This window comes from Sprattus sprattus (assembly GCF_963457725.1).
Source record: "Sprattus sprattus genome assembly, chromosome: 16".
NCBI classification, from domain to species: Eukaryota; Metazoa; Chordata; class Actinopteri; order Clupeiformes; family Clupeidae; genus Sprattus; species Sprattus sprattus.
Window position 1 is genome coordinate 27,824,263 of NC_137914.1, and position 26,453 is coordinate 27,850,715.

Sequence of the window (26,453 nt, forward strand, 5' to 3'; positions counted from 1 at the left end):
TTTGGTCACAACAAGAGGCGTTACGCATGGAGGCAAATTAATGCAGCATTCCTAGAAAAACACATGCTGCCGACAGTAAAATTAGGTGGGGGGTCCATCATGCTGTGGGACTGTGTGGCTAGTACAGGAACTGGAAATCTATTTAAAGTTGATGGTCGCATGGATTCAACTCAGTACCAGCAAATTCTTGACAATAATGTTCAAGAATCAAGAACAAAGCTGAAGTTACGGCGGAGTTGGGTGTTCCAGCAGGACAATAACACGAAACATTGCTCCAAATCCACTAAGCCATTTATGCAGAGGGACAACTACAATGTTCTAGAATGGCCATCCCAGTCCCCAGACTTGAATATAATTGAAAATACATGGGATGTCTTGAAGCAGGCTGTCCACGCAAGGCACCCATCAAACCTTACAGAGCTGGAGCTGTATTGTAAGGAAGAATGGTCCAAAATGGTCCGTGTATCTTCTGGCCAACCGATTTTCGTTTTAAAACCAGGAAATGGAAAACGGACAACGAGCCGTCTCCCGTCCACCGTCTCGGAGTCGGAAAATGGGAAACGAGGAACGAACCTATTTCCCATTTCCCATTTATTTTCCAAACGGGGAACGGGTCGTTTTCTGTGGTTCGTGTGCGTGGTTATGAATGGAAATTCGGGTAAATAAAAACAGGGGCAATTTTCCATCACTGATTTTGCATTAATATGACCCGGAACTTGATGTCTTTTGTCAGTGTCTGTTAATCATGGCTGTACCGTTGATGAAGTTGTAAGCAACAAGTGTCCGAGAATAGTAGGCTACACCATCAGCGGACTGGCCCCGAGCTGCAAGACCCCTGTCTCCATCCTCCACAGGCACCAGGATGTGAAGATAATGTGTCCGAGGACAGTGCACCATCAGCTGACTGGCCCCGAGCTTCTAGGCCCTTGTTTTCATCCTCCACAGGCACCGGGATGTCAAAAATATGTGTCCGAGGACAGAGCACCATCCACGGACTCTCTACGAGCTTCCAGGCCCTTGTTTTCAACCTCCACAGGCACCGGGATGTTAGAAATATGTGTCCGCCAAAGATGCACCATCAACTGACTCTCTACGAGCGTCTAGGCCTTTGTCACAGAACCAGTCCCAGGTCATATTAATGCAAAATCAGTGATGGAAAATTGCCCCTGTTTTTATTTACCCGAATTTCCATTCATAACCACGCACACGAACCACAGAAAACGTTCGAAACGTTTTGAAATGGGAAATAGGTTCGTTCCTCGTTTCCCATTTTCCGACTCCGAGACGGAAGACGGCTCGTTATCCGTTTTTCATTTCCTGGTTTTAAAACGAAAATCGGTTGGCCAGAAGATACACGGACCCAAAATTCCTTCATTCAGATTCCAGACACTCATCAGAGGCTATAAGAAGCGTCTAGAGGCTGTTATTTTGGCAACAGGAGGCTCTAGTAAATATTATTGTGATTTTTCTGTTGGGGTGCCCAAATTTATGCACCTGTCTAATTCTGTTATTATACATTTGGCATATTCTCTGTTTATCTAATTAACCTTATTTCACTTCTAAAATATCACTGTGTCCATGTAGTATTATATATGTGACAAAGAAGTTCCTGATCCAAACGCACAACAATTTATAAATGAAAGTAATAAAGATTATCAGGGGTGCCTAAACTTTTGCATACGACTGTATTTACACAACGTATTAACAAGCAAACAGTTAAACACCACAGACATAGCACACAATACCAAAATGTTCTGCTGACCGGTATAATTTAAAGTTGGTGCACTGCACTCGCAAGCTCCTAATCCATTCACGGCTCCACTGCACCTAGCAGCCTTTAGCGAGGTTTGTGTTCTGAATGAATATGTCCCGTTGGAAAACATGAAACTCTCCAATGCAATGTCAATACCTTCGGTCCCGTCATTTGAAGCAAACATTTTAGCTCCACCATTGGTCTCCCATTATTAATCATTTCACGTTTGGACTGCAAGTCCAATTTTGAGAACTGCTTCAGGTTAGCAATGCAATCTTCCATTTTCGCCGTCAAGGTCAAGTAGAAGTGTGTAGAAGAGGTCCAACGTCAGACTATATACCCGAGAATTGCGCTCATGCTCGCCCCCTTCACTGAATCCGTGCTACTGCCTGCCTCAGTAGCAATATTTTTCAATGCATTTTGAGCTCAACTGCGCTTGCGCACGCATGCGTAAAACCCAGTTTGGAGTGATTGCGCAATCCCTACTGAGGCACTGGCTCAGCTGTCCATAGACAGCAATGCATTTGCCTCAGTCCACGGCACGTCTATGGCTGATCACTGTCACTGGGAACCGGAAATGCTCAAATTCAGCGATTTTGATAATAAAAATGCTCGAAATGATCGTAGCACAGATAACTAGAGAAAAATGAATATTTATTTTATAATACACAAATATATATATGATTATTATAATTTTAAAAAAACATATTTTTTTAATATTTTTTTTTTTACTTTTCAAAGGCTCTGCCTCCTATGACTGCACGTCCCTGGTAAACGTCAACATCGAACAGTTACATCAGTTTTCTAGTCGACACCCACATATTTTAGCTAATGTTTCTCCTCACCTCCACCTCATATTCTTTTTTCTTCATGGAAGCCTGAACTTTCCCTTTCAAGCTGCCACCTGTCATAACATTCACACTCACAACTCTGTTTGAAATTGTAGCGTGGCTAACGTTAGCACAAACAGCACTGGGTCCTTTTTGTTAGTCGCACTTTCATGGAGTTCATTGAATGAGATATAAAGGTCTGATCGACTTACTTTAAGATGTAGATGAATCCTCGTGGTCTCGTCTTTTCAACTAGGTGTTCCTTGCCTTCGTAACCTTAGCAGGCGTTTTACAATCCAACCGTAAATATTGGCTTTAACATTACAGTATACATTGGCAGCTGAGGATTTGGATCTGTGACGTCACACTTGCTAACCCCATAGGCAAGAGAGAGAGATTTGATTTAACTCCAGCAGCTACAGGGAGTCAGTGAAAAGTGACCAGCAGAGGAGTTACACGTGTCCTCTCCAAAGACCAATCGCACAGTGGAAGAAACTAGAAACTAGAATTTAGGCCTACTGTATTGCCCAGAAATTAGCAGGCTAACCAGTTAGCATTGGCCCAGCCTCTCTCAGAAAACCACTTTGTACCTCAAGCATGGCTGTTCTTTAGTTAGTTTCAAGCCCATCAGTTTGCATTCATGTGTAATGTAGCCCTGAGCCTCTGCCATCTTGGCCAAACGTGTTGTGTTTACTTCTGCAAAGGGAGAGAAGATAGGGGTGGATACACTTATGATTTACAGTCTTGGGACTGAATGGAATACATGTAATTATGAAAAATGAATGAGGTAGAAAAGTGAGAGAAGATGTGGAGTGAGTTTGTTTTAGGACTAGGTTGTGCGATCCCTTATTGTTTTGCACTCCTGAGATGTGAGGTGGGTTGATGCAGACATCTGAGGTGTTTCCGGGTAGGAGTCATGATGCTGTCTTTGGGACAGAAGGGTCAAAAGTATCATTGGAGTCCTCAGTTGGGCACCCTCCTTCTCTGGTGTTTCGATGATAGGCCCACAACACTTCCAGAGGGCATTGGCAAGACCTGCCGTCCCAGATGTGCCCCCCTCTGCTCTTAACCCTTCTGCGCCACAGATGCTATTTTGGGGCCCAGGTGGCGTCTCTTCACCCACAGCCACCGGCTTGCCTGTAGCACTTGAGAGGGATTTGATGGCTTTGATGGCTTGGCGTTGGGCTTGGCTTTGAATTCCCAAATCCTTAAGCAGCCTAGTAGTTGTTTTACCCACAAAGACTCTGCAGCCGACTTCCACTGGGCAAACCTTGGCTTGCCAGCCATGTTGCTCAGCATCAGCTGCCAACTCAGCGTACTTAAGGCTCTTTTGTTCAGCCTTGGTCTTGGTTGGAGGAGGATGTTGTGTTTGGAACTTTTGGCATGGTTGGATGATTTAGGTCGCTGTTTTTGGAAAAACCCTGCGTGAGGTTGGGGTCTGAGATGGATGGATGCACTTTTGGAGGAATGTGGGGATGAGGGTCTGGTGTTAACTTTTGAGCTTCATCAGTAAACATCTTATAGCAGAATGTGAAGGCTTTCATATCGATAACCCAAGTCAGAGACGGCATCCGGCATAAAAAAGAAAATGCTGTCCCTCCTTCATGGCAGGATCTACTGGATATTAGGGATTGGGGCGCTTAGCAGAGGCAATATAAATCCCCTCCCAGATTGTAGTGCACGTTGTTTCCTCCTCAAACTAAAAACTTTACAAAAGAAAGGGAGAGAGGGAGAGAATCAGAGACATGGCAGATGAGTTCATAGACATTTTTAGAATTCAGGGAAATTATTTACAGAGGTATTTATGTGATAGTCTTTTTTTGTCAAGATTGGGGTTGCTATATATTGGGGCAGCCATTGACAGCACATAACATATCTCTTAGATGTAGGCTACAATGAATACTATTTTGTAAGTCATGAATCATCTATTACATTTTGACCTCTGATTATATAACTTCCCTCAACCCACCACAGATATAACATCCCTCAACCCACCACAGATATTTATCCTTCAACCCACCACAGATATAATATCCCTCAACCCACCACAGATATAACATCCCTCAACTCACCACAGATATTTATCCTTCAACCCTTCACAGATATAACATCCCTCAACCCACCACAGATATTTATCCTTCAAACCACCACAGATATAACATCCCTCAACCCACCACAGATATAACATCCCTTAACCGACCAGAGATATAACATCCCTCAACCCACCACAGATATAACATCCCTCAACCCACCACAGATATAACATCCCTTAACCGACCAGAGATATAACATCCCTCAACCCACCACAGATATAACATCCCTTAACGACCAGAGATATAACATCCCTCAACCCACCACAGATATAACATATCATTCTCTTTCCACAGGCACACAGGGTGAGAGAGGCAGAGATGGAGCCCCTGGCCGTGATGGTTAGTGTATTCAACAATAAAGGGGGCTTGTAAGCAAAGTTGGTTTGTGTCAGTTAAATGATTGGCAAAACTAGTGTCATCACAGGAAAGGAACATCACAAGGAACAAAAGTACACAAATTCATTATTATTCAGATTTCTTCATGACCCTACCTATTCAATATTCCATTTTGTAGTCTGAATGCAATGAATGTCAGAACTGTAATTCACTGAGGAATAGCAGTGGCCTTCTGTGTTAAAATAAACAACATATAAACTGTACAAACTGTTTCAGACACATGTCCTGGACAGGAACTCATTCACAGATATGTCAGGCTTTAGAAAAAAGCTCAAAGGATGATTGAACGGGTAATTAAGTCTCACAGAAGGACACACAGTTTAAGGTCAATATCCAGAGATGTGGAGAGCAGTAAACAAACTAAATACCAATGACCACGGGTACAGGCAGTTTTAGAACCCATTGAAAATACAGGCCAGTTGTAGAATGATTGAGGAAGACAGAATGCATGACCAGGAATCAGGTGGAGAGAGAGGGGGGGGATACTTATCAATCCCTTATTCTGAATCAGGTGGAGCGAGAGAGAGGGGGATACTTATCAATCCCTTATTCTGAATCAGGTGGAGCGAGAGAGAGGGGGATACTTATCAATCCCTTATTCTGAATCAGGTGGAGAGAGAGAGAGAGAGCGAGAGGGGGATACTTATCAATCCCTTATTCTGAATCAGGTGGAGCGAGAGAGAGGGGGATACTTATCAATCCCTTATTCTGAATCAGGTGGAGAGAGAGAGGGGGATACTTATCAATCCCTTGTTCTGAATCAGGTGGAGAGAGAGTAGGGGATACTTTTCAATCCCTTATTCTGAATCAGGTGGAGAGAGAGAGAGGGGGGGATACTTATCAATCCCTTATTCTGAATCAGGTGGAGAGAGGGAGGGGGGGGGATACTTATCAATCCCTTATTCTGAATCAGGTGGAGAGAGGGAGGGGGATACTTTTCATTCCTTTATCCTGAAACCTCCTCAGTCCTCCAACCCCAAATCATGCATCTATTAAAACATATATAGAGGGAGTCTGAATCATGCATCTATTAAAACTTATATAGATGGAGTATGACTCTCATTTCTCTCAAAGGGACACCAGGGTCTCAGGGAGCCCCAGGCCCAAAGGGAGAAGCAGGTGTGAGGGGTCCTGTTGGAACACCAGGGTCACAAGGGACTCCAGGACCTCTGGGTAAATATTTTTTTAATTTTCAACAGGATCAACTAATCCCTGATGATGATTGTGTTGTTGTACTGTGAATACAGCTTTACTGATCCATGGTCTAACATGTGGTGCATTCTGCAGCTGTCTCCTGCCAGTTGTACGTTGTTGATGTTGTATATTTGGTTGGGCAGTTGTTATATTGGTTAGGTTGCTGGCTATGAGTACTTGCATGTGACAGTGAGACAATTGGTCGCTGTTGGAAATCCCCAACCAATAGCCCAAGGAATTGAACATCTTTTCCTGTGTATAACTAAAACCGATATTTATGTTTATATTGACGGTTGATAAATCTTTACTTTGTTTCTTTTCAAGGACCCCGTGGACCACCAGGTCTGCTAGGAGAGAGAGGTCTGCCTGGCCCTCCTGGTCCTCCCGGGTCTCCTGGGTCTCCAGCCCCTGTATCGCACCCAGACATAGGTGAGGAAGCACATACACAGGCATGGAGTGGTGAACGAATAAACCAATTGTGTACTTGAGTAAAAGTACAGTTACATTGCATTGAATATTACTCAAGTAAAAGTAAAAGTATTCACCTCATTTTTTTTACTTGAGTAGAAGTACAAAAGTATCTGCCTTCAAAAATAATTAAGTATTAAAAGTAAAAGTATTTTTCTTTTTTAACTGTCACATCAAAACCCCTACTTGAACAGGTGAACAATGCTTAACATTTGCATAATCAAACCCAAAATACTCAAAACTATCTTATCTTTAAGTAAGACCAAGTGGTTTTGAAGTAGCAACACAAAAAGCATTCCTTCAAGTTTCATTATTTTATTTTCCATTAATTCCACTTGTCATAAACAGAGTAGTCATAGGAATGAATTGCGAAGTTCACTTCGCTTGGCCATGAATTCGACTGTGTCCCCGGCGTTAACGTTTGGTGATGGAGGCTGTATTAAACTGGCACTTAGAATCTGGCACTTAGCATCTCCACAGATAATTTGGGTGCTAGCATATTGCTTTGGATAAAAGCACCTGTTAATGTAATGTATTTCAATGTAATAGAATCAACCGGGGCATATTTATAACCACTCTGTTAGTAGTAGTCATGTAATGGCGAAGTTACCTCGATGTGCTTTTTTAAATTTGATGGCGAGTTCCAGAATGCCGACAGCGTAGTGTTCTTAATGCAGAGGCGACAATTGAAGTAATAGGACTCTTTTTTCTTTTCGATGAATTCAAACAATTCGGCTAAATAAGGCCAGGGGTGTTGAGCACCAACTTCTGTTTCATCCGATGATGCTGAAGTCAGCTCCTCAGCCATTTACCTGACAAATAATATTAATAATCTCTAGGAGTAAGAACTCTCAATGACCACAAGCACGTACACCACCTTGTGCTTCCAGCTCCAGCGTGACTTTGCAATTCTTCAATCAGGACGACACCTGTTGTTAACTTCAGCAGATAATCGCGCGCTGCCGCTGATTGGTTATAGTCGCGATACACTTTGACCTTTTGGTATTTTATTAAAAATAAAAAAGGAACGAGTAAGGAACGAGTGTTTCTGTAAATGTAAAGAAGTGAAAAGTAATAATTTTCGCTTTAAATGTAGTGAAGTAAAAGTATAAAGTCTTACCAAATAAATGTACTTGAGTAAAGTACAGATACATGGAAATGTTACTTAAGTACAGTAACGAATTACATGTACTTCGTTACTGTCCACCACTGCATACACATCTTATGGTATTGCTAGATTTTCCTCATTCATGTATTTATACTGGTTATACAAGGTTTGTCATCACAAATGCCATACACAACCACACACTCTCACACATACAGTATCTTGACAATGTTCTACTTTCCTCTTACGAAACATTGAACTGTCCTGAATTTACATCCCATCATATCCTGTGTGCAGATATGCAAAGTAAAGAAAGATAGAAATGTAAGAGAACATAATGGATTGGACAACATAATCTGGATGGAACACAATTCTCTTTTCTCTGTATACTCTCCTCCTCCCAGCATGTTTGAAAATAAACGAGTTGAGGTTAATTCTTTGCCAGTTAATGACAGTAATAGTAGGATTTCTTTTGAGCGAGAGGGACACAAAAGTGGACACCAGGCAAGTACAAACAGGACTGGAGAATGGGGCAAAGCACGGGATTGGAGATCGCTAGCTGATGTTGGTAGGGAACTTCAAGTTCTACAATGTATTGTTGTGACTACTATGAGACCAGACATGGTGGTGTATTCTCAGTGTGAGCCCATTGTTTACTTTGACTTAACAATGACCTTAAAATATGCAATTGAGGAAGCATTTCAAAGGAAGAAGCTAAAGTGTGTGGAACAGGTTGATGCAGCGAGTTGTCTGAGGCTGACAACTATGGAGCCACTATCTGTTTTTCTGCTTCTTAAATATGAAGTATAATCTAAGTTTTTAATTGTAACGATGTACGATTTGACTTAACTTATTGTTAACTAGTTGTTCATCTTACCCCCAAAGCTCAAAGTCAATTCGAAAAGTGCTTAGACTGGCAAAAGCTAAGCTTCTGCTAATTCACTACTACGGTTTTCACAATGCAGGTTCATCAACATATCTGATATTAACTACTTACTGGCCGAGAGTGAGGTCATGCAGGTAAATATCAGACAGAGGTCGTAACGTATCGACCGAGCGATAGCGAGGTTGATGCGGCGGGGCCGAAGTCTGATATACCTGCATGACCGAACGGTAATTTCATAATAGGAGTCCTGATTCTATCAATACATGCTCATGGCTGTTGATATATCGCTAATTTTTAAGGATGTAATGTTTAGTACTTGGTACATGGTATCACTCATTTTTAAGATTGATGGGGTGTGCAATAACAATACTTACCAGACCGCAGACCGGCTAGAACGTCAATACGCGGCTGGCATGACTACCCATTAGCCAATCAGAATGCTCGTACTGTCGTTGCCATATAATACAACTTTTTAAACTGCCCAGATGCAGGTGATGGGTCAATATTTAGAATATTTGCTGGCACACATTATTTCTTCTAATGTTTTCATACTCCATAAAACTATTAATTCTGAATATGTGTGACCGGACAGGATTGGAGTTTGCTTCTCCGTCAGTTTTATTATCATTAACAGTTCTCGTCCTTTTCCATCAAATCCAGGTCGGTCAAAAGAGCTGCTTCTCTCTAATGCGTTTCCAGACCAGAAGGGGGCATCCCCCCAAGGGCCCCCAGGAGCCGTAGGTAAGCAGTTTCTTTAGATGTAGCATCTTTATGCAAACTCATTCTGTTGTGTTGAAAGGAAACATGACATTATGCATGTTTTACCTAATTCATAAGTGGAATACCTGTTCCCCTTTTACTACCAGATCCAAAATGTATGTTCACAAATCCATATTTATGTAAATATAGTCACTGTGATATGCTTCACAAAGTTTTAGACCAGCTGTGGAATATCTTCTGATTTGTGTTCCGGCTATGATTTGATATCCTCTGCTCTTGCTTTGCCTTAAAATGTGCTGTGATATCTCTTCACTTCAACAAAAAGTAATCTTCTGTTTAGTGCAAAGCTATAACATCTGTATGTTCAATTTGATATTTCACCTACTGTATTATTTCTTAAGCTTATATCTTGTGGAAAAAAGGGCTAATATTTCATGTATTTCAGGGTTTTAAATGGGGACTTTTTTCCATTGTTTTGTACATTCTTTATGCATTATTTTCTACGGTATTTTGTTAAGAAGATAATGACTCAAACCTATTTAATGTTATGGATTATATTATGGATTGAAATTTCAGCTGCTATATGCTTCCTTCTGTTGATAATTGATGGCCGGCTGTCTTCTGCCTTAGGTCCTCCAGGATCAGTTGGCCCAATAGGACCCCCTGGTCGAATGGGACCCAGTGTAAGTAAATCAAAGTGCATTAGCGGCACAATTCTTTTGAAACTGTGGAAACCACATTATGACCGGCTGAGGAAGCGTAGCACCTATCACAATTATGTAGGCTACATTTCACCATATTAACTTGAAGCCACCTAATCATGGTTTAATCTTGTAAAATCCATGTTATATACACTACCGTTCAAAAGTTTGGGGTCACTTAGAAATGTCCTTATTTTTCTAAGAAAAGCACTGTTCTTTTCAAAGAAGATGACATTAAATGAATCAGAAATACACTTTATCCGGTGTTCTAATGGTACATTGTGTTTGCTAATCGCCTTACAAGACTCATGGATGACTAGAAACCCATGAAAACCCTTGTGCTATTATGTTAGCACAGCTGAAAACTGTTTTGCTGGTGAGAGAAGCTATAAAACTGGCCTTCATATGAGCTAGTTGAGTATCTGGAGCATCACATTTGTGGGTTCGGTTATACTCTCAAAATGTCTTGAAAAAGATAACTTTCATGTGAAACTCGCCAGTCTATTCTTGTTCTTAGAAATGAAGGCTATTCCATGCGAGAAATTGCGAACAAACTGAACTTTTCCTACAACGGTGTGTAGGTACTACTCCCTTCAGAGAACAGCAGAAACTGGCTCTTACCAGAGTAGAAAGAGAAGTGGGAGGCCCCGGTGCACATAAGTATATAAGAGTGTCTAGTTTAAGAAATAGACGCCTCACAGGTCCTCAACTGGTAGCTTTTTAAATGGTACCCGCAAAACACCAGTGTCACCTTCAACAGTGAAGAGGTAGTGACAGTGAAGAGGTAGCAAGAACTATATGGGCCATTCTACTGAATTCGTGTAATATGCAGTCCCTCAACAATAAAAACTATTTACAAAACAATTAGGTATTTAGGCATAGATATTTACAAAGAAAATGTTATGGTCTATATAAACCCAATGCATTAAATGAGATAGTGATAAGCTAAATATTTACAAAATCATCATTTATAGGGTACTTTCTATTGGGAAGTAGCTGTCCCCAACCCTGACATCTAAATTTCAATGCCTGTAAATAACACTTTTCAATTTTTTTAGATTTTTTTCAATTATTTAATTTCAAAGATCCTTATGATTGGGTTGAAACAGAACTTGGAATATTTAGATTTATTGTGGGTTTAATTTTTAAATCAATTAACTATACTCAAAAAATCATGTCCCTAGTTTTCATGTCACTACCGAAACACAAGAGTTTTAGTCCATTGGCTGAGCCTGTGTTTTAGCCACGACCCTGCATTTTTGACCATGCAGTGACACTGCATCCCTGTCCCTCATGGTTGAATGGTAAGTAGCTAAATCCCATAGTTTTTATATAAATGTGTTCCAAAGTCTGAAAATCTATGTGTAACCTTAAGAATTGTCACTACCGAAACGCATGTTTTCTTCAATTAAGTAAACCTTTTGGAGTTTTATGCAAAATCTTATGTTTGTATGTGTGTACACCTCTTCAAAGATTTGTTTGCAAGCCGTGTGCTTGCTAGAATTCTTTATTTATGCTTAAAGTTAGCTAGAATTGTCACTACCGAAACAGTCACTACCGAAACATATGGTAGTGACCTGATGATTTCGGTAGTGACAAAATGAAATGGTAAGTAGTTCAATCCCATAATTTTTAAATAAATGTGTTGTGTGGACTAAAGGGCGGCCCAGAGCACCTTTTGGAAGATTTTGGGAGAGAAATGAATATCCATCCAACAGTGCGGTCACTACCGAAACACTGGATGTCACTACCGAAACAGTGCAGCACTACCGAAACACAGGATGTTTTGTAAAAAATGTAGTATATTGAGTAATCAACTAAAATGTTATGATACTGATTGGATTAATGTACGTTCAATTTCATCAATCAACAACTCTGGAATCAATATGATCAGTATTTTGCATTTTACAAAGAAATATTGCACTTAGATTTTGATGAATTGTATAAATTGAACTTGAACATTTGGTAAAAATTTCAAAAATTTCATGGATTTCGTTGTGAAAACCTTCAAGAAATATTTGTAAAAATACTCTTCAGAGAAGGGAAGGAAACACAATCTGAACAGGTCAATAATAATACTTTTTTACTATAGTAAATGTGATGTTTCGGTAGTGACAATTTTTGGAAGAGGAAAAACATTCCAACACATTCTGAAAATACAATATAAAAATTGACTGTTCTTTTACTAGATATGTGTACTTTAGATATGGTACAATATACATACGGACAAAGTTTTGGGAATAAAACATAAAAAATTCAAAATATTTCCGACCTGACTTTGCACCAATTCGGTAGAATGGCCCATATAGGGAAGAAGCAGGCAGCTCGTATGCTGTCTGTAATGGAGTGGCCAGCGCAGTCACCAGATCTCAACCCCATTGAGCTGTTGTGGGAGCAGCTTGGCCGTATGGTACGCAAGAAGTGCCCATCAAGCCATTCCAACTTGTGGGAGGTGCTTCAGGAAGCGTGGGGTGAAATTTCTACAGATTACCTCAACAAATTAATAACTAGAATGCCAATGCTGTAATTGCTGCAAATGGACCCTTTTTTGACGAAAGCAAAGTTTGAAGAGCACAATTCATATTTCAAATAAAAATCATTATTTCCGACCTTGTCAATGTCTTGACTATATTTTCTATTCATTTTGAAACTCATTTGATAAATACAAGTTTGAGTTTTCATGGAAAACATGAAATTGTCTGGGTGACCCCAAACTTTTGAACGGTAGTGTATGTAGCATGGGGCACCGACCAATCACTGTTAAAGAGTGAAACTGATAAAATACTCATGTGATGATTTCATGTGATGCTTGATAATTAGCTCAGATGTGCAAAGATGTGACTAGACTTTGTTTTAAATTGAAGTTAGCAAGACACTGAACCCCTAATTGCTCCTGATGCGCAGTGTGCCATCAGTGTAAAATGAAAAATGAAAGTGATAAAAGTGTCTGCTAAATGACAAAATGTAAATGTAATGAAATTAATGAAAAGTGCCTTTGTGTTCCAGGGAAAGGCAGGGACTCCTGGTGTTCAGGGACCAGTTGGGCCAAAGGGTGAACGGGGTGAAAGAGTGAGTCGACCTCTACCTTAATTTATCTTCCCATCACTTATTAGACGATATTTATTAGATGAGTTTATGAGTGCTTTCATTCTGACCTTGATTTTGCAGGGACCTTTGGGATATCCAGGAGATAGAGGGTTCAAAGGAGATCCAGTAAGAGGCCCAATAACATGTTTCTATGTATTAAATCATTAACAGTGTATAAACAATTAAGGGAAAGTGTATCATCCACAATATGAATTTGGACACAAGACCAGCTGCAGCTTCTTGAAGAACTGCATGGCTACCACACCGGTCTTATTCCACAGTCTTAGCATAAACCTGCTTAGAAGGATCTTATACCAGTGACAACGTCTGTGCACAATAGATATCCATTATTAACCTGCTTAGAAGGATCTTATACCAGTGACAACATCTGTTCACAATAGCCAATCATACCAGTGACAACGTCTGTGCACAAAAGCCAATCATATCAGTGACAACGTCTGTGCACAATAGCCAATCGTATCAGTGACAACGTCTGTGCACAATAGCCAATCATATCAGTGACAACGTCTGTGCACAATAACCACGTTTTCCTCTGTGTCTATTTCATTAGCTTTCGCTGCTCAGAAGGCAACTCAGCAAAGTTGTTTTAACCCATTGTGTACTACTGTATGTTCAGAAATGACCACAGTCACTTATAACAAAAACATGGAAAATAGCTTGACTTAGATATCACACAAGATCTTAAATAAAGTTGTGGAATACATCATGTTGAATTTAACCCCTTTTTGTCTACAGGGAGTGTCAGGACCCAAGGGTGAGCCCGGAATGAAAGGCCTCCCGGTAAGATTCCATAGTCAAATCTTGACATGTCAATGTGCTTCTTATCACTGCCTTCCCCAGAATAATCTGGTAACAACTATTTTGTCTAAATTTGGATGAGATTAGTTGTATGTGCTGTGGTAAAGTATCGTGATTGTTATTAGAGATCTCTGTGATTTTCTCCCTGCTGTAAATCTAAGATTAAGCTCCAGGGAAGTTCTAACATATTTCAAATTCCCTGTTAATTATTTATATTTAATAGCAATAATGTGTAAACTGACATATATGTCTGTGGTATAAGTCTATGTTGGCCATTCTGTGGAACAATTACTTTACAGACCTGCATACAGAAAACTCTTGGGTCATTCCATGTCAATTTCCAAAATATTTGGCTGATTTCAAGGATGACCTTGTTAAAGAAGAAGGGCTTCAGGATGCCATAGTAATTGCAATAGTGTGACCACAATACTAAACTCAATACCAAACTCAGTGGTCTCGTGCATGTCGGGGATAGACACAGTGAACGTCAGGGAGCTACCCAAATAGTGAGCCTGCATCGATGTATAAAAAATGTGTTTATAACTCATTTATAAGGCTTACAAAGGGTTTACAACCTAATTAATAACCTATTTATAAACCATTTATAAACCATTTATAATGGAGCCTTATTGTAAAGTGGTACCGTGCAGTTAATCCATGGCTTAATATTTTCTTATAAACTCTTCAAGTTTGCTGTGAACATAGAAGTCAGGCCTCTTATTCCAAAAACAATGAACCGTAACAGTTAGGTTACCAATAAAAGGTAAGCCTACTACTTCTGTGCTTTCAGCCAGCTGCCTGTTGACATTTTCAGACAACAGTGAAGCTCAATTCTTTTGCACAACACAACTTTTAAAGGTAAACTTTCTAGAAGCTTTTTATCATCCATTTCGCCGTATCGCGCTCACCATTCACTCAAACGTAACGTTAGCCTACTACACAGTTTGGGAGGGCAAAAAGATAAAAAAAAAAAAAACAGTTTTACGCGTTAATCGCGCGATAAAAAATGTCAATAACGCGTTAAACTGACAGCACTATTCTTAACATATCTTACTACTTCAGCCTTTAGCGGTTAAGAAATATTGTCTTTTTTTAATGAGAAAAACAATTGTTAATTTGTAGTTTTGTTTCAGTTATTGTGATTCATAATCCTTCATAGTCAAAGATAACACTGTCCTGATCACTGTCCTGAACACTGTCCACTGTCATACTGCCCATGGCTACCTCTCACACCCTCTCAGCCTCCATTTTTGGCATACACATGCGTGAACTTAACATACACCTTTCCTTTTCTCTGCCCATTTAGATCTGTATTAACCAATGTGTTGTCATTATGGTGGCATCCATCCATTTAAACTTTTTAAAACTTAAAAAAACAGCACAGATTTTCATGTCAAATAAAGGGAAATCCACTTTGACATTATTTGAAGTATAGGCTGAAACATACTCAACTGAAGTATAGGCTGAAACATACACAACTGAAGTATAGGCTGAACCATACTCAACGGTGGAGAAGTACTTACCTATTCCATGAAGGACAGGTGGATGACAAGTGTGCATCCTTAAGAGAGTGGACTAGGTCCCCATTTCTGTAACAGTAACTTGAGCTAGCAGAAGTAGTGGATGGATGGATTGAGTCGGGCTCTCTGCCAACCTGCAATGTTGTTTTTCAGTCACAAAGCTGCAACAATATGTACACTATACAGCCTTCAGCTATCTTTTAGTTTCTGTGTATTTAGTGTCTTAAGTGTATTTTACCCTTCACCCGGTACAGTCTCTAAAGTTTTTTTTTTTTTTTTTATGTGTTTTGTACATGCTAAATATGTATCAAAATACTGTTTTTACCCATCCAACTATGTGTGATATCTGATGTGTGTGCCAAAAATGTCCATTTATATTTTTGGTTCCGTTTCTGTTGGTCAAATGTGGGTTGGGTTAAGGTATGTGAATAGATACAGCTTCAACATCCTCCAGTACTTCTCTGCATGTTATACTTTAACTGCTTGTCATTTTTTTCTCTTGCCTGCAGTTTTTCCTTGACTTCTTAAATGTAAATGCAAATGTATTAATGACGGAACACTCATCTCGTGTGGACTTTTTTCAAATGTATTGCCTCACTCTTTGGATCACTTAACTAAGCAGTTTCTTGATCACCCCTTTGTCCCATACCATTATTCCATACCATAATGCTCTTCAACATCTCCATCACTTGCAGTCCATAAGCAATCAGTATTATGGAAAGTTTTCCTGGTGCTTTTTAAACCTGGTGACAGTGTAACATTTATGACAGCAATCTACTGTCAAACACAAGACAATGATACTAGTAATGGAAAACATGAATTTATTTTCATGACCTGATGTCATCTTAACAGGACTGAGGTCCTTTTTCCTTGTAAGCATTCCAGTTTAGGGTGCTCACAACCTTCAGGATCAGCTTCATGAATATTTCATTCAGTCATTGTAGGGATTCCTTTGGCTGTGGGCCACATTCATTCTCTTCAGAACCACATATCATCCCGCCCTTTGCTATTCCCTTTTTCTTATAGTTTTGTCTATATGTTTGTTTGATCTGTTCAGGGAATACCTGCAAGTCAAGAGTCATATTCTTCCATTCGTGCTCAAGCCCTTTTGTGCATGCATCAGTGAGGCACTTTTCAGTTACGCATATTCTCCCCAACACACATAAAGGCAGGCTCATTACATTTATTTAAAATAGATGATTTTGGCTGTCAGAAAAACTAGATGTACTGTCATGGACTCTCAAATTTACCTCGTGAATGTCATTCAAAATGATGGTAAACATAAACCGGACTTTGATTTTGTAAATGAAGTCAAGGGAAGAATTGTTACGAATAACCTCAAATGAAAACATATGTTTCTATCACATTAACCAAAGAGGCAAAGAGGTCAATGAACCAAGTTGCACATTTGCAAGGCCAAGTTATAAAGACGTGTTTGAGGTGTTGAAATTCATGAGATTCAATCTCACCATTGAGGAGAAGATAGGCTACATCATACTAGCCACCCTCCAGATGCAAGTAAAGACAGAACCCCAGCACAGAATGTGGCCAATTGTGGCTTTAAAGTTATTTATCCAGGCATCTGCACAAGTGAAGTGGATTAAAGCTTCACAGTCAAGTACAAGTTGCTGGATGCACTGCGTGTCAGTAAGCTCTAGTCTGTCCAAACGAGGTCAGAATACTCAGGGCCACCTTTTGTTCCATCTTTGAATGCTCTTGCTGAGTTTAACTCTAATTTAAGAAATTATTCCTTATTATGTAATGTGTTACCTTATGTTACATAGTAATGGAAAAAAACGTAATGTTATTTAAAGAGTTTAAAAACAAAATGTGACACTCAAACATTGTGGTTTTGGATTGCGCTGACCAAAGCGCATAATTGCCTTCATGGCGTCCAAATCACAGACTTAAGTCAAGGCGGGAATATGCATAGGCTAAAAAGTGGGAATATGCATAGGCTAAATAGTGCACAGCTATGCGCTTCTTTATACTTAAGCGCATAGGAGAATATGTCCAAAGTCCATGTGGGCAAGGCATGCAAAAATATTTATAACCAGTTTTTGTCAAATTCAGCCTCATTTAATTTCTCCTCATTCCTCACTCCTCCAGCTGTCTGTTCTGTGTGTGTGCTCTTACACCTGATATGTGTACACAGTCCTGGCACGGTCAAGGAGACCAAGCCATACACTATTCCAGCCAATCAAAAAGAAGGAGTGCTCATTGCTTCAGGAGCAGAGTATTTGATTGGTTGTTGAACTGAAATATCATCTGAAGATGTTTTCCTGTATAGGCTGGATGGTATAGACATGAGATCTGATGAACATACACATTTAGTAACACTTGAGACATTATGACCCTTTGTCAAGCTCTATAAATCTATTTCCTATTCTAATTTTAGCAGAGCTGGCTATTGAAGTCTAATTGGGGCTGTTACCTTTTTGTGGCGGTGCAGTCAGAACCTCCTGAGCAAAGGGGTGGCCAATAAGGACGCAGTACTTGTTAACTCCTGTCCACTCACACTCTCGCCGTAATTATGAGAAATTGAGGTCATAATTACGAGATATGGTCTCATTTTTTTTTTCTTCTTTTAAGAATGCAACGTGCCTCTGTACTGGCCAGACAAGTAGTGCATATCAATTCTTTGACTTTTACAGAGCTGCTTTACATGATCTAACTTTTGAAATTGTCAGTGTTTTTGTTCCCAAATATATGTTGGAGGTGGCTGATGAAATGCATGCAGATTTGTGCATGATCTTGCAGCATGGCCAGATGGAACCATAATAAATCATTAGAAGAGTTATTGGGATTGTATTAACACTTCTAACTGCTAATAGATTGATCACTTAAGGCAATATTGTGAATGGAAACATGCATCCTGGCGATTGCTTTGGCTGGCTTTTGCACAATACCTTGACAGCTGTATCTATTTTCACAGGGGGATGGAATTCACCAAATCCGTGAAGCACTGAAGATCTTAGCCGAGAGGGTTTTAATCCTCGAAACTATGATTGGTATCCATGGTGAGTAGGTGGCCTGAGGCAGGTCAGAGGTCAGATATAGGCAGGGTCCCACAGGTCAGTGGTTGGGCAGGTCTGCGTATCTCCTCCCTCTGTTCTCCTTGAGCACAAGGTGGAATAGGGAACCTGGAGCAGACCCTCCCCTTGGCTATCTCCTATCAGTCTCTTGTTACTGCTATTTCCGATAGGATGTTAGTTTGCAGATGTACCGTGAGCTGCAAGCAGACCTTGAGCTTCTGGCTCGCAGGGTGCAACTGCTGGAGGCAATCATCTGGCCAGGTAATGTTCTTACGATTTCATACTATACACTGGTGATCAGAATACTATAAAGTAAAGTTGTTTCCTGATCTTTTATTTGCAATAAATAAGTTGATGTTTTTATATGTACGTGTACTAAATGTTTTCATATGTACATATAAATAATGTTTTCATATGTACATATAAATAATGTTTTCATATGTACGTATACTTAATGTTTTCATGTACATATACTTATTTTTTTCATTTGTACGTTAAGTGGAGAGGATTCATGTTATGGTGACATCTGTACACTATACAAATATTATCTGTATATTTAAAATTGAGATGACGTGTTGTTTAAAACTGAAGGAACGTGGACATACCTACAAGTGTCACATGCAGGATGCTTGAGTGGCAGTGCAAGAGATAACTGAGTCTACAAAGGATACGTTTAGCAGCATATCAGTTCAGTGGTGTGAGAATAATGCCTTCTTAACTAGTCAAATTTACTAGACATTGTGACGTCTGCAACTTATCATGAAATGTTCTGTTGAGACAGACAAAAATGTATCTGATTGGAAACAGCCAGGCAGAGAGGCTTGTGGGGAGACAATCAGAAATATGGCAGATTAAGTCATACACATTACAAGATTAGCATGCTAGCATACATGTGGTAAATGTACACCATACATAGAAACATAACATGGTATGTACATAATACATACACAATTGACAGTGAATAAGGTGGAGAGAGAGCATTCAATTATTGTAGAGCAGCAAGATCAAGAGACTACAGCAGCATAACACAGCGGAGATAGTCTAGACTAGGAGGGGGGGGGGGGGAGAAAGAGACAAAGTGAGTAGGTCGAGTTCAGCTGCCTAAGATGCATATATGTACTTAATGGATACGGTGATGAGGCACAATGTTTCACAGCCATCGGCATTTGTGAGCAAAGGTCACACTATAAGAGAGAGAACATTTGGTTAGTAAACATCAATTTGATGAAGAGATACAGATAAAAAATGTATTATGGTAGGGTAAGGTAATGTGGCTACTTTATCAGTATCAGTATTGGCATAGTATGATATAGAAGGAGAGGGAGAGGCTGCCAGGCAAGGTGTATGAGAATTTAGTTTAGTTTGTTTAGTTATGGTTGGCTAACAACGTGCATGCACATTTTTGCTACACAAGGATAGCAAGGGTGGCAGGATATACAACAGTGAACAACTGGCTGGCGACAGCCGCAAAATGCGGTTAGAATTGATAAAATGTATACCTGTTGGATGCTGGAAAGGTGATGCAATGTCTAATTGCACACATTTAGCCCCTCATTAAAATGTTCTTTGAGTTATTAATGAATAAGACTGCCAGTTTAATAACTGTGTGTGATCAATGTTATGCCAGAAACAATAAGCAAGAAAAATGTCTGTTTACTTATCTTAATTATAGTTGCTGCACATCTCCAGGGCGCACTGTGCTGAGACCTCATGGAGGAATCATCAGTGTGTAATAAGGGCTTAAGACTGGGGCAGAGACAGAGACCTGTATACAATATTATGTCCATGGAACTCCCCCCTTTTTAAGCAGGCATCCTCAATCAGGACACTGGCTCAGCTTCAGTCATGCTTCACAGCTTGTGGAGGGAAAGAAAGTCCCCAGCTCTGTTATGAAAATAGTCTTTGGCGCTTCTGTTGCTATATAATGTAATATGACAATCTTTGACAATGACGAAACTCGCAAGTAAAAGTTGATTAGGTTAATGAGCTTTTAACCTTCTCTGAAAGCATGATATGATTAATTCTTGAATTCATGTTTAAATGTATCATTTTGCATTGTTATAAAAACATTTGAATCTGCAATTTACCGCCAATTTAGATAGCTTTTGTATTATATTCAGGGGGAGAGTATACGCAATTATTTATGTATACATGGCAAATGAACTTGCTTGTGTTAAAATAGACCGTTTATTTGACAGCCTATATTTCTTTTTAGGAGGAGTGTTTTTGGAGAACATATAAAGTAGCATATGCCTGTTCTGCAGAAAACTTGTGCAGTATACAGTAGTGCTCTCTGTATCCACGGGGGAGATGATCCAAGATTTACCCATCTATGCAAATATAGCAATATACTGTAATAAAGGTTTTGTGAATGACGATCAAAATAGGTCCAGTATTGCATGAGAACTGCTTGTTCTCATTACTGACAGGCTCATTCATGTTATTATAACGGATTAGAGGTAGAGAAACACCTATGTCAATTTACCTCAATAAATGAAAATAAACTGAAGATAAAACTGTTTCCACAGTCATAGCCACTTAACCGTGGATAACTGAAACAGTGGTTACTAAATTTGCAGATATGGGGTTCCACTGTACTTTGGATAAAATATTGGAAAATATTTGTCTCCTGCTTGTTAAATGTTCGTTTCTTCCCCTTTGAGAGGTAGAGCTATGTAATTGATCAGCACTAAACAATTATCTGTCTTCCAACAGAGCCAGATATTGGATCAGGAGACGGACCCTTTAGCACCACAGCAACTGAATTCTCCCGCAACAAGAGGAGCGGTCCCGTGCCACTCCACGTCCTGTCCTCTCTTCGCACTACAAATCAAAAGTCCCCCGGGGAATAACCCTCATCACCAAGAGGATCTGAAGATGTTGATCTTCTCTCAGATATCTCTCAGACAGGCACCACCACTTGAGTTCTCTCATATCCTTATTTCACTGATGTTGTAATTGTCCATGATACTCTCCCTAGGACATACCGTATGCTCTAGCAAGGATGGGAGAAAACCTCAGGGAAGATGGGTGGATGGGGTGGGGACTGCCTCCTTGGACATCTCTAGCACATTCTCCATCTGTATATGGATTCTGCTACACCACAAAATGATTCCTACAAGTGAAGTTTTCTGTAGATTCAAAACTCATTTCTGGATAACAAAGCAAAGGATACTGGGAACATCCCGGTGCTGTAACAGGATGTGATGACAAACTTACAGTATATATATGAAAAAGAAATACAGTATAGAAAAACTGCTATGTCATTCATTGTAAATGTTGAAGTACAGTAAAGGTGAGAAGTGCATTTGATATGAGGGAAAGAAATATATGTTCTCTGTTGATCTCAGTTCTGTTTGTGTTTTAAAATGTGCAATGAGCAGCATGCTCTTTCTCTCTAAAACAATAGTGTGTCTGAAGTCTATCCAGATAGTGATAAAGTTTATGCACAGATGCTTACTGAACATCGTGTAAAATCATCTTTTCAGGCAGAAGACCTGGCTGCCATTTGGGCACAGGTCCACAAGTTGGCAAGTTTTAAAAGGTGGCTTATGCTTTTTTGAGAAGAGTGTTACCTAATATGGTATTTCATTTCACCACCAAGGGACAGAGCTGCCTATTGTACATACTTAAAGTACATATTCATGGTCTGCAAAAAAAAGAAGGATGGGGTCCAGCCACACATCACAACTGCATGTTTGAATACATACATACGCATACAGACAGACAGACAGACAGACAGACAGACAGACAGACAGACAGACAGACAGACAGACAGACAGACAGACAGACAGACAGACAGACAGACAGACAGACAGACAGACAGACAGACAGACAGACAGACAGACAGACAGACAGACAGACAGACAGACAGACAGACAGACAGACAGACAGACAGACAGTACCTTGCGTAAGTATTCACCCCCTTGGATGTTTTACCCTTTTATGGCTTTTATAAATCAGTCATGGTCAATATAAGTTGGCTTTTTGGACAAAAAAAATCACAAAATAGCTCTCTTTAATGTCAAAGTGAAAATATATTTCTACACAGTTATGTAAATTAAATACAAATATGTAATGAAAATAAGTGCTTGCATAGGTATTCACCCCCTTTATCACCCCCTTTGTATAGACTGACCTAATTCAACAGAGGTCCAGCCAATTGGTGCTAGAAGTCTCACAATTTGTGTAATGGGGGTCAGTGTGCAGTGAATGTGTCTCAAGTGATTGTAGTATAACGACACCTGTGTCTGGAAGGTCCATTCACTGGTCAGTATTCAGTAATCAGTATTACTGGCTATTGTTAAACCATTAAGACCCAAGATCACTCTAAGCAACTCAGAGAAAAGGTTGTTGAAAAGTATAAGTCACAGGAAGGATACAAAAAAATGTCCAAGGCACTAAACATCCCCTGGAATTCTGTTAAATCCATCATCAAGAAATGGATGGATTGTGGCACATGTGTAAATCTGCCTAGATCAGGCCGTCCTCACAAACTGAGGGGCCGTTCAAGAAGGAGACTAGTAAGATAGGCCACCAATAGACCTATGACTACTCTGAAGAAGTTTCAAGCTTCAGCAGTTGAGATTGGAGAAACTCTGCATACCACCACTGTTGCCTTGGTTCTTCACCAATCTAAGCTTTATGGAAGAGAGCCACTGTTGAAAAAAAGGATCGACTACAGTTCGCCAAAAGGCATGTGGAAGTCTCCATGGTCAAGTGGAAGAAGGTTCTGTGGTTTGATGAGACCAAAGTGGAGCATTTTTTCAACAGTGGCTCTCTTCAATGAAGCTTTGATTGGTGAAGAACCAAGGCAACAGTGGTGGTATGCAGAGTCTCTCCCATACCAGCTGCTGAAGCTTGAAACTTTTTCAGAGTAGTCATAGGTGTCTTGGTGGCCTCTCTTACTAGTTTCCTTCTTGCATGGTCACTCAGTTTGTAAGGACGGCCTGATCTAGGCAGATTTACACATGTGCCATATTCCTTCCATTTCTTGATGATGGATTGAACAGAGTTTCAGGGGATGTTAAGTGCCTTGGACATTTTTTTGTATCCTTCCCCTGACCTGTACTTTTCAATAACCTTTTCTCTGAGTTTCTTAGGGTCATCTGTGGTCTTCATGGTGTAACAGTAGCCAGGAATACTGATTACTGATTACTGACCAGTGAATAGACCTTCCAGACACAGGTGTCGTTATACTACAATCACTTGAGACACATTTACTGCACACTGATCCTCATATCACTAATTGTGAGACTTCTAGCACCAATTGGCTGGACCTCTGTTGAATTAGGTCAGTCTATATAAAGGGGGTGATAAAGGGGGTGAATACTTATGCAATCACTTATTTTCATTACATATTTGTATTTAATTTACATAACTGTGTAGAAATATATTTTCACTTTGACATTAAAGAGAGCTATTTTGTGAATTTTTTTGTCCAAAAAGCCAACTTATATTGACCATGACTGATTTATAAAAGCCATAAAAGGGTAAAACATCCAAGGGGGTGAATACTTACGCAAGGTACTGTACATACATACATACATACATACATACATACATACATACATACATACATACATACATACATACATACATACATACATACATACATACATACATACATGCACTTCCTATGTACTAGTCTTATTCAACATTTAATCATGATTCATACGAGACAGATACAAGATTCTCATCCAATACTCAGTAGTTTGTGACGTTGCTTGTTTCAGTAAGCCATACTTTTGTAACATTTGTACTGTATCACACTGAGGCCAAAGTTTTAAAATGTCATTTTATATGCTAATATTTCTTGTTATATCCAGTTGTAGGATCCTTTAAACGTGTAGGGGCTTTGAAAAAGTACATTCTCACTAACAGATGGAGCTTACAGTCTGGGGGAAAGTGAGATGCTTCTATTGGGTGTGTCACTTTTTTTGTTACCATGTTTGTACTGTATGTACGAACAGATAGAGAGCATATGTTACTTGAATGGTTTTCACTTACTTTCTACTAGTATTACATGTAATTCCAGACAACTGATGATGTTGCTTCAATTACATTTTTTTTATATTTTGACTTTTGTAAGTACTGTCTTGCAGTATTATTAAAGAAAATTAATTAAATAATTAACTTGTTTCCTTTATGTTAAAGCAGTACATTTATAATCTATTTGAAATAAGTTGTGCCATATTCTGACACTTTTCCTTAATATCCCTGATGCGTCTATTAACATGCAACAGTTTAGCCGTGTTCATTGCTCAATGCACATGAAATGGCTGTGGAAACCATTAATACCATGTCTACTATACATAAGCATTCATTAATAACTTATACCATGTCTGTCTACTATACATAAGCATTCATTAATAACTTCTACCATGTCTACTATACATAAGCATTCATTAATAACTTATTACATGACTACCTGTCACAGATAATTTCCATCTGTATCCTTATGGACACAAGTCTCTACCCGGATTACATATTTTCCTGTGATTAAAAACATCTGGTTTCAGCATGTCGTTCAGTCATCAGTGGCATCAGCCTGGAGCTGGCCAGGTAGAGAGGTAGGTAGGGAGAGGTAAAGACAGAGGGGAGGGGAGACAATCAGACACATGGCAGATTAATTCGTACAGATATCAAGGTAGGCATGCAAGCATTCATTAGATAAATGTACACAATACCTACAAAGATACCGTGGTATATACTGTACATGATACATACAAAATTGATAGGGGATAAGGTGGAGAGAGAGCATTCAATTATTGTAGAGCAGCTTAGTGGGTATACAACTAACAGTACGTTGTATAACAATGAAATCTGCACTCGTATTTGTAACATTTTAACAGCTTATTATCAGTTGAGTGAGTATTTCAAATTCTGTTAAATTATTCTGAGAATATGTAGGGACATATGTACATGAATTGTCACACATACATATAACCCGTAAACATCTAAAGACAAAGGCAAAACAGATGAATTGTTGAATTTTAACAAATACTTTGTAAACCCTCTGTAGGCAGACAATCCAAATAAAGTGTTACTGAATTTAACAGTATAAAAGTGCACTGTTTAATTTCCTAAATTAAAATGACAAATACACAAAGTGTAGACTGCCCCCATCACTGCAGTATTAGCTCTCAAATATTGGACAGTGTGTCTGTGGTTCAGCGCGAGGATTTCTCAGCTCTTGGTGATCCTGACTCTGACACTGGGCCTCATTTATAAAACGTACTTACGCACAGAATTGATCTTAGACTGTACGTGCGATCAAATCCACGTCTAAGCACAGATTTATAAAAACCGTCTTAGACGTAGAGAAGGACGTATCTCTACGTCTGGTTTTAGTTCGTGTAAGTACATTTCCTTGTGGCAATACTGGAGTACTGCAGGAATTTAGAACTCAAAACGCCGACACGCAGTTTCATTATCATCATCGTGCACCACCGTCACCATTAGGGCTAATGTTTCGCTCAATAAAATCAATTAAACTATTAGAACAATTCACACATGAATGAGATTCACGTCTAATAGGTATTCCGTTTTAATTTCACAAGTGTAAAACATTTCGCTCAATCTATAGCCTATAGAAAGTCTAATAGTGGCTTAGTTTTCGTTATGAGATATAGCTGCATTGGCGTTGATATTGCCAACTGCGCAATAAGGAGAGAAAGGTTTTTTTCGTGATCGCGCAGACTTTTTGACACAAGATGATGTATGGCTGATAAGCAGGTACCGCTTGCCGAGAGCGTTGTGCCCAAATGGCCTCTCGTCTACAGAGGCGCACCAGATGCAACCAGGCCATACACGTTCAGGTTTTGGCTGTTGGATTCCTGGCTAC

The 26,453-nt window shown here is 39.5% G+C and overlaps 1 protein-coding gene across 1 annotated transcript in view; it reads left to right on the forward strand.

Annotated features, from left to right (window-relative positions):
* Positions 1–21,459, forward strand: part of emid1 (EMI domain containing 1) — a gene marked incomplete at both ends in the record, with an annotated part of 50,802 nt that extends 29,343 nt beyond the window's left edge. Inside the window, 10 exons of the mRNA XM_080853591.1 lie at positions 4,971–5,015; positions 6,147–6,245; positions 6,591–6,695; positions 9,386–9,466; positions 10,076–10,128; positions 13,153–13,215; positions 13,315–13,359; positions 13,990–14,034; positions 18,508–18,592; positions 21,323–21,459. Of these exons, the coding sequence (XP_080709717.1) occupies positions 4,971–5,015; positions 6,147–6,245; positions 6,591–6,695; positions 9,386–9,466; positions 10,076–10,128; positions 13,153–13,215; positions 13,315–13,359; positions 13,990–14,034; positions 18,508–18,592; positions 21,323–21,459 (758 nt within the window). The remainder of the gene's footprint in view (positions 1–4,970; positions 5,016–6,146; positions 6,246–6,590; positions 6,696–9,385; positions 9,467–10,075; positions 10,129–13,152; positions 13,216–13,314; positions 13,360–13,989; positions 14,035–18,507; positions 18,593–21,322) is intronic.
* Between the last annotated feature and the right edge of the window lie 4,994 nt (positions 21,460–26,453).